Source organism: Gavialis gangeticus, unplaced genomic scaffold, assembly GCF_001723915.1.
Source record: "Gavialis gangeticus isolate Ggan-Ray unplaced genomic scaffold, GavGan_comp1, whole genome shotgun sequence".
In the NCBI taxonomy this organism is placed as follows: domain Eukaryota; kingdom Metazoa; phylum Chordata; order Crocodylia; family Gavialidae; genus Gavialis; species Gavialis gangeticus.
In genome coordinates, this window is record NW_017729018.1 from 7,983,299 (window position 1) to 7,992,286 (window position 8,988).

The window sequence follows — 8,988 nt, forward strand, 5'->3', positions numbered from 1 at the left end:
CCTGTAGATTCAAATACTTAGTTACCATGAGCACAGCTCTACGAGGATAAAAAATATTTATAAATGAGCTAAATTAGCTTACCTGTGGCTATATGTGTCAGGGCTGTTATGTAAGGACCTTCCAGGCCTAGAAATACATGTTGTCAGAAGTTCATTGGAGCTGGTGTTCTGGTGGGACGGGGGTCACCTTCTCTTTCCAAGTGGATGCGTGTAGAAATATGGAGGCATAATCACAGCCATACATGGCCAGACTTCCCAATGTGGACAGCACTTGGGGGGGAAAAAGTGGGAGCTGCTGATTCTTGAATACTTCTGAAAATCTGCCCAACACAATTCCCATTTCTAGCCCTGCAAATTTATGAAATGAGACTTTGAAGATCTTGCATTTTCATACCTAAAAGAGCTGTCACTAATCCAGGATTGAATTTTGCTTGATTTAGGATTTTGGCAGGGGCAACTTTTTGCATGCGTGTGGGAAAAATGTGTCTTGCTTTCAGAGATGGAAGAAAAAAGTTTCTTTGAGGAAGGTTAGTTTGTGGGGGAGAATGTATTTTTGGAAGCATAAGAGTAGGCTGCAGCTGGGAGCGGAGAGCTCCACAGAGGTTTGAACGCTGGGAGCTAGGAGAAGGATTCAAAATGGGAGTGCCCTGGTCACATTGATGGGTGAGAAAAATAATGATGTTTTGCAACATTTTGTATAGACTGCAGGGAGGACAGCAGGGCAGTGAAAAGGCCAGAGTGGGTGAAGTTGCTATAATGGAAGCTGGGTATAATGGGGACATCAGAGGTTTGGCTAAGGCGCTGGAAAGCAAAGCGTAGCTTATACAAATATCCAGGCAAGCGGGGATTTGGATACAGCTTGGGTGTGTGGGGCAAAGATGGCAAGAGTCCAAGCATGCAGACAGAAGTTACTGAGGGTGCTCACTTTGGAGCGCCGTCATCTGAACCCTTCAGATTTTCACAGGATTGGGCTCTTTTAAAGCACTCTGCAGCTATGCACTTGTGTTTAGTTATGGCAGTAGAGAGCTTTCAGGGGCCAGATCAGGTGAAAATTGTCACTTCTGCCTGTGCCTCAAATGTTTCCCATATTGTAGCCTCGACCAGTAGGAAAGGTGGTCATATTACTGGCAGTGACAGGGAATGTGGCAGTGGAGAGGGCTGGGGAGGGAAGCTGACACTAAGACATTCGTGGGGAGAGGTAGGACTATCCTCAGACGAGAGATCTGTGGTCAAAAGCTGGTACTCCAAAACTAGCAGCGGCATAAGAAATGCTGGAGATTTTTTTCACGGGAGGCTTGGCCTGTAAAGAGTCTGGCGAAGGATGTAAAGGCTTGGTGTAACGATTTGTTTGAACTGAGGAACAAGCACATGTTTAAATATTCTCCCAACATCTCTGCAGGGCTGCAGTTATGGCTGGAATAGGGGCTGCTCTTGGTTTATAGGTAGCAGCTCTAGTGGACTGCTTAAACCGTAAGTCATATCGGCTAAGTATAGACACTCAAAAAGCCCTTGGGAGAAGCGCTCTATTGCGCTTTACTTAAAGCACTATAAGTTGGAGCATGAGCAAACCGAACAGTCGTTTGCTGTTTGTTGGAGCAGGGTTGGGGGGTGAGATCTTGGAGCCTGCCTACATTGGCCACTGGTGGCATTGATGTGCCCCTCTTTTCCCCACCCCAGGCCTTCCCCTGCAGCCCCCCTGGCCAGGCAGCTGCATGCCACAGGGCCAGGGCATCTGTGGGGAGAAAGAACCTCTTTCCCTCTCCTCCCCCCAGCTGCAGCTCACAGCTGGCTAGAGGGAGGAGGTGGGGCTGGGAGCAGAGGGGATGGGGCCAGGCTGGTACTTGGGCAGAGCAAACAAGCTCTGCCTGAGGCTACAGTGCAGCCCTGCGCTACATCCTCTAGGATGGTGGCGATAATGCTCTGTTAACCCTCAATGAGATCTGGCACAGACATTCAATAAAGCGCTCTAACAGAATGCACTTTAGTCTCATATCTCAGCCATCGAGGATTAATTTAGAGCACGATCTGCCATTTTTGAAGTGCTATAAGAGCTGTGAATGTCTGTTCAGTTATGGCTTTAGGGTGCTTTCTGTGCACTTAAAGTGCAATAGGTGCAATGGCTGTACCTAGCCACCATGCCTTGTACCTAGACGCATGTATGTATCTGTATCAATAAATCTCAACTTCAAGCTCAGAAATGCAAAGTCTGTCTTATGACTTCATCTGAATAGCTATTCAGAATCTCTGTCATCTTTCCATCCACTCCAAACCCAGTTAATCAATGTGATGGTAGCTCTTTTGGTATAATCCCCACACTGTCACACTCTTTAGCAGCTAGTGACTAGCAGTTAATAGAGACTTGTCATCACCTTGTACATCCGGACCATGAAATAACCTGGCAAACCCTTAAGTGATGCATGTCTCTGGCTTGCCATGTGCCCTGGAGCATATTCAAGAGATCTAGTACTTCTCTTTACTTAGACTAAACCTGGAACAGAGATAGTGTGAAAGTTATAGTAACTTTAACGAGCTCTGCTGAACTACGCCACATCCGGCCACATGAGTTTTATGCCAGCCAAAAGCACTGAAATCCCCAAGTACCAGAGACGGTGCATCTTCCTGTATGGTGTGCTGTTGCCAGTATCATCAGAAGTGTAATTCTCTGATGACTATTTTTGCAACTTTAGGATGTTGGCAGATGTACAACATAAAAACCCAAACTCTAGGAATGTGTGTATGTGTATTATTGGTGTTTTCAGCTTCCATTTTCTTTGTTACTGTGTTATGGGAGTGTGCACACCATGAAGATCTCTCATTGTTTCTCTCTGTCCTGATCAGGAGAAGAAAGTGGTGTTGCTCTCTGATACTTTTACTCATTTCTTCAAGGCTGCCTCAGCAAATGGTTGATGAGTTTTGGCTCCTCATGGTTATTTCACAGGAGGTTCCTTAGAAACCAATGAAGCAGACTTAGTCCTTGAGTCTAGTCCTTATTTTGAGCTAGATAGTGTAATGCTAAACCAATGGGTGCTACAACCTGCGTGATCTGTTCTGTATGTCATGTCTTATGATTTAATGAGCAGAAACCAAGGAATTAATGCTGGAGAGGTTTGTGTAGGAGGCTGGGTACTTGTCTTTATTCAGATACTGTGCAAGCCACATCCTTGATTACTGAATGCAACTTCAAAAGCTCTCAATCCATTCCACTCCCTTTGGTGTGTGGTGGGTTCTGACTTTGAAACTAGTTGCTTTGATTCTCCCTTTATCTTATGACTACCTTCCTGAGAGTCACATTGCAAACTGGACTGCAAGGAGTTGGCTAACATACAAAGGAGACCAAAGGAAGGCTGCCCTCATTTTGGATAGCAAAGTGCAAAGCCCCAAACAGAGCACTGTGCCCCGCAGGTGCTGGCTGTTGGCTAATGTGGTAATGTTCACACCTGCCGATCTATGCTGCTGCTGCCCCGTGTGTGTGCCTCTGCTGAACTGTTTCTCTCCCATACGGCTGCAGCTTGTGAGCCATCTGGACCAAGTCACATTCAGGAAGAAGAATAATTAATGTCTCTGCTTACTTACATTATGAGTCATTAGTTACCAAGATGCTATGTGCCTTTTTGTCCTGTCGCTTGGTTTGGGCCGTGATTTGCCTTGGCCTTTTCTCTGATGTGTGTATTTACTGGAGATGAATAGCAGGGCTTGATACCTGCCCAAGCCCTAAGCTTGGACTTTTTGGTTAGTTTTCTGCACTTGCAAACAGCCGGCCTTCTCTGACACTCACTGTCCAGGGATCTGTATTCCCATAGGAGTCAGATCAGTAGCTCTGAGAGCCCTCTGTACACATGTTAGTATTGGGAAAATGGATTATTTCCCCCCATCCTCAAACTGCGTCCTGTAACATTTCTGTCCACAGCTTCTCGTCTCTCAGAGTAAACCTCCCCCAGGTTTGAGAGGAGCTCTTACATGACTGACTCCACTGAACAGCATAGATAGGTACACAAGGCCAACACAGTTCTGGCTGGGCGGGAATAGTGCCTCCTAAGGAAAGTTGTAGGTTTTGGTTGGAGATCTCCTATCCAGCCACAGACAAGGCCCAGTTCTGCTTAAGCCACAAAGATCTAATACCTCCTGGTCCCATGTCTGTAGGATTTTAGACCAGAAAACTCATGCCAATTAGTATATTTGCAGAATTTGGCATCTCATTCAGCAGCTCTCACTTCTTCAGGCAGTGCTAATAACTAAAGTTATTAATGTGGGTTTCTTGGTCAGATGATGGTGACACACTGATTTTATGTAGTGAATCTCCACTTAGCCATGTTTCTATAAGGAGCAGTTTCGTATGAGTGACTTGCTATATAGGGGGCAAAGGAAAGGAAAAAGATATCTACTGTAAGAACAGGGCGTATTCCATGGAAACTCTGAAATGATTCTAGTTTCACTCTTTCACCCCTCATATGTTCTTGCTATACAATTAGTTTGCATGTGGTACAATAACATTTCTTTGCTGTGGCTTCATCCATTGAGGACTGTATCTCATCTACTTGCCTCTTCGTCACAAGCCTGTGGATAGAAAGCATTAATCATTACTCAGATATAAAAGACAGATCTTTGGCTTATTGCTAACTATCTGATTTCCTTTCTTGTCTTTTTCTCTTTTTTTTTTATGTGCACATTTTCTTTAGCTTGAAATGGCGATTGAAAACCTACAAAAAAATGAAGGGATTACATCACACAAAAGCAGTTTGCTCAACAGCCATGTAAGTTATTACTGGACTTTACAATCTTTTTCCTGCTTTGGGAAGAGGGTTATTTATAGACGTTTTGTATACCAGCAATCTGGGCAAAGCCAAACAGCCTAAGACTTGGTTGGCGGCTCTCCCCGTGGCAGCCCGGACTGTAAAAACCAAGAGCAGGCAAAACATTTGCTTGCCAAAATGCTCTGGACTCTGTTAACTGCCTCTGCCCCATACTTGTTGATTTAATCTGCCTGCAATATAAACTGTTAGAGAAATTTGTTTCCAGCTGCTGGAGTTTTAAGTATGCTTTGCTGGAAAACTGTTGGTCCCTCCACCCCTTATCTATAGTGATTTCACTAGAGATTTCCAAACACTGTAAAGCAAAGGCATATGCTATGTGCATATCTTGGTACATATTTATTTTCTCTCCTGGTAGCTAGGAAAAGCCATCCCTGCTGCAATATTACTCGAGACCTATTTGCTGGACATCTTCTGTTCTTGATAAGACTGACCATTTCTTTTCTTTGCGTGAAGTCTTCTGCATGATGGCTTACAGACCTCACCAAGCAAAGCTTTGTTTCTACCACGCGTGTAAAATAGTCAGCAAGCTGCAGAAGTAGTCCTGAAATTCCAGTTCCCAAACTACTTGTGCATTCCCACTGCCTTAAGATGATTGCACTCTTGATCAGACCTGCAAGGCAGCACAGATACAGCTGCTGCAAAGCGTTTTTACTTGTGGCCAGTGCACGAGCTGGAAATAAGCCAGCATGGCTCTCGGAGCCCAGGGTAGGTTTCTTGAGCTGTCAGAGAGGAAAAAAAAGGTTCATAAACTGAACGTATTTCATGTAGAAAATTATGGCAATACACAGGGGATCCCACACTGACCCATTTTAAAGCAGTCTCTTGGAATAGAACAGCACTCAAAATAGCCCATGAGATCAGAAAGGGGTTTCCTGCACTGTGGTGAACTTCCCCAACACTGACTGAGGAAGGAAGCTTACCAGATTTGTTTTCTGAGTACGTTTTAATTATATACAGTCACAAATAACTTGATTTAATTTGATTTCTCTGGTATGACCTTCCTTAAGTGTTCAAAAAAAACACATCGCAAGATCTTGACTCAAAAATCATGCAATCTGTTTTTAAAACTTTGTGGCACGTCCTAAGTTTGAGCCTGTAGGAATCTCGTTTCAAACTTATTCTCTGCAACAACAGAGGCTGAAAACAAACGTCGTTTTCATTTAAATGCATAAATTCTTTTTTTTTTTGGTTTTGAAATCAAGCTTTTAATTTAATCATGGGACTCCAGGATCTGGAACAATGAGATAAACACGAGACATTATGAAACGCTGTATGGAATGGGGAGAGCTGGAAACGTTGAAATTCTCCTAGAATATGCTAAAGAGGGCCTGTATCATAATTTGACTGGCTGTCTACAGTTGTGCAGAAGGTTGATAGGACAGGACCTTCGGCTTACTTGGCTGTGACTGGTGACCATTTAAATGTCAACAGTCATGTTTTTCTTTTTATGTAGAGGCAAAAAGGCTCCTGACATTAAACATCATAAAAAAAAAAAAATCTGAATCATGAATCCACCGATTGCTTCCTTGCAAGCTTGTGCCCTGCTCTATGCATGCCTTTCTGCGATGCCTTGTTGACTGAATGAAACAACTGGCTGGTTCGTTTCATTTTGCTTCTCATGAACACAGTTGCCGTTTCTTCCATGAGTACAAGACCGAATTGCTACATGAAGCTGCTTTACAGTTCAAAAGTAAAGAACACGAATCACTCTCTCCCCCCAGCGTTGTGCATAATTCTGACGCTTCAAATTGAAGTTCTCTTACAACGAGGACTTTGCAAAACCTGAAACGAATAACTGGTTTCATGAAACTATGACTCCATCATGACGTTTGTGTTACCAAGCACAGCTGTGCTTGGAAATCGTACAAAGGGGCCTGTCCACGTTGATGCGGAATGGAAAATAGAAAGCTAATAGATATTTAAACCTTTCAAGTTTTAATGTTGTGGGTGGTGTTAGGATCACAAGGAAGGATAGTAAAATTTGATCTTTTTCCTCCCCTGACTTGGTCCCTCTAGTGAAGAGGTTATTTCCCCAGAAAAGTTGTTTGCCAGTGTTTAATTATAGTATTAGTTAGGGCTTCGTTGTTCTTTTTTGTTTCTGCTCAAAAGTTTTATGTGCTAAGCTGCATCCTTTTATTTCATGTCATCCTTCATGTTATGCAAGGTTCATTGGGTAAATGTGATCTCTTTTATGAGACCAGCTCAATAGTTGGGAAAATTGTTCTTTGCCAGCTTTCGGGCACAGACACCCTTCTTCAAGCACAGGGACAGTCTCCTGGCGTTTTGTGTTCTCAGGTTATAACAGCTCTTTAAATTCCTGGAGTGGAGATTCCCGTATTGCCAACAGCAGCTGTTTTCACATCAGGATTTCAAAACCGAGAAGGGTTTAGTTATAAGGAGATTGTTTAGGGTACATCTTTGGGCCATATCTGTAAAAGAACTGTGCCACACAAGTAGCATTGCTGAAGTGAAGGGCTTTGCTCACATGACTAAGAGCTATTTTTGGTAGTATGTTTTTGATGAATTGGGTCATGTTATTTTAAAAAGTTCTCGGTGCACATGCTTAAGTGCACTTGATATGTCAGAAGAGTTAGAAACTGAGGCCAAGGTTAAAACGCCAGTGACACATGACATTGTTATGGAATAATATCGACTTGCTCTAAGTATGCCTGGGAGAGCGCTCGGACATATAAGCCAAGGCAAGCAGGGCAGAGGTTGGGCTGTAGGGATGTCAATACGTGTATTTTAAGATCATGTGAAGAGGCTTTGCAAAGTGTGTCACAGTTTTCAAAGGTGAGTACCTGATGTTGGGGACTTCAATCCAACCTGAGACACCTAAGGCAGTGTCTTGATTTTCAAGGGTTCGCAGCACTTCCAGGCACGCATGGAAGTCCTGAAAGCCAGCAGGAGCCTCTAGTTCTCTGAAAAATCGGACCTCTTCCCTAAGTGCCAGGATGGGGATTTGTCTGCTCACCTTTGCCCAACCACATTTGAAAATTTCCCTTGAAACCTTAAATGACGTTGAGGAGGCAGAGCAATCACTTCACATGTTGTAAGTGGGCATAAGAAGATGGGGATAAGGGTGAGCAATGGAAAATACACATTGAACATCAAGAAACATTTTTTTTCCCCTGACAGTGGATGACTTTCCTATGGGAAGTAGTAGAAATGTATAGAATTTCTCCATTGACTTTAGCGGGGCCAGGACTTCACCCCAAATTCGTCCTTTGGGGATGCTTAACATTCGACTGGAGCAATCACTAGTGAAACTACTGCGGAGAATAACTTTCCATTGACAGAGTGGGAGGAAATGCAGTGAGCTGAAGAGTGAGATGTTATTTCTATGAAAAAGTCAGTTGACCAAGAGCTTTAGACAATGGTTCATAGAGCAGTTATGTAGTCAAAGGCTGACACCCTTTCATTTGATCTAATTCTAGCATACCCAAAATGAATACCATGCCTTTACAGAGGACGAGGGAGAGATGCACAGAAAAATTCACAATGCCCAGTCTAAGGATTTTCCATAGGAAATCCTTGGCTACCCAACCCCTGACAGAGCTGGGGTACTGCAGGCCCCTGGCATCAATGCAAAGTCTATGCAGTTCTGTCTTTTTCCTTTCCAGTTGTAATTTAAGCTCTTGTTCCCTAAAGCCCAGAGTAACCTGAGCTTACATATCCTGGGATGACCTATCTAAGGCTAGGAACAGATGTTGCATTTGTCTTGGGACAAGTTGTGCACCTGTATTTGTCCCAGAACAGAAACATCCCGGGATTGACATGTATTGTACATCCCCCTTCCAGCCAGGGTTTAGTGAGCGGCTGAATGCACTGCTGCTTTCCTGCCGTTGATTCAACAGCCATTCAAACACACGTTGCAATGTTCAAAGACAAACTTAGCACTTCTTATCCCATGTACCTTTTACCTTAGGACAACAGTTTTGTAGATGTCTGAATGATTGCACTTTGTCCTGGGTCAAATGCAACATCTGTTTGTAGCCCAACTGGCCGTCTTCTTTGAAGCGGTGGCTGCCTGAAAGACTATTTAAATCTCTGACTAGTGGCCAGACTTTTCCCTTGCTCAACTGGAGTCTGAGATTGATGATCTTTAGTGTTTGATGTAAAATGAATGATTTTGGATTCAGTTTTGTTTAATCCGCTACCCCCTTCCTTCCCTTCT

At 43.6% G+C, this 8,988-nt stretch overlaps 1 protein-coding gene across 5 annotated transcripts in view; it reads left to right on the forward strand.

The window, feature by feature from the left end:
* Window positions 1-8,988, forward strand: part of RFX2 (regulatory factor X2) — a 98,892-nt gene that overhangs the window by 56,932 nt on the left and 32,972 nt on the right. For 3 of the 5 annotated variants that reach the window (XM_019513369.1, XM_019513370.1, XM_019513373.1), the window contains exon 6: window positions 4,677-4,751. The exons of the other annotated variants lie outside the window; for them this stretch is intronic. In XM_019513369.1, the coding sequence (XP_019368914.1) occupies window positions 4,677-4,751 (75 nt within the window). The remainder of the gene's footprint in view (window positions 1-4,676; window positions 4,752-8,988) is intronic. 5 annotated transcript variants of the gene reach the window in all.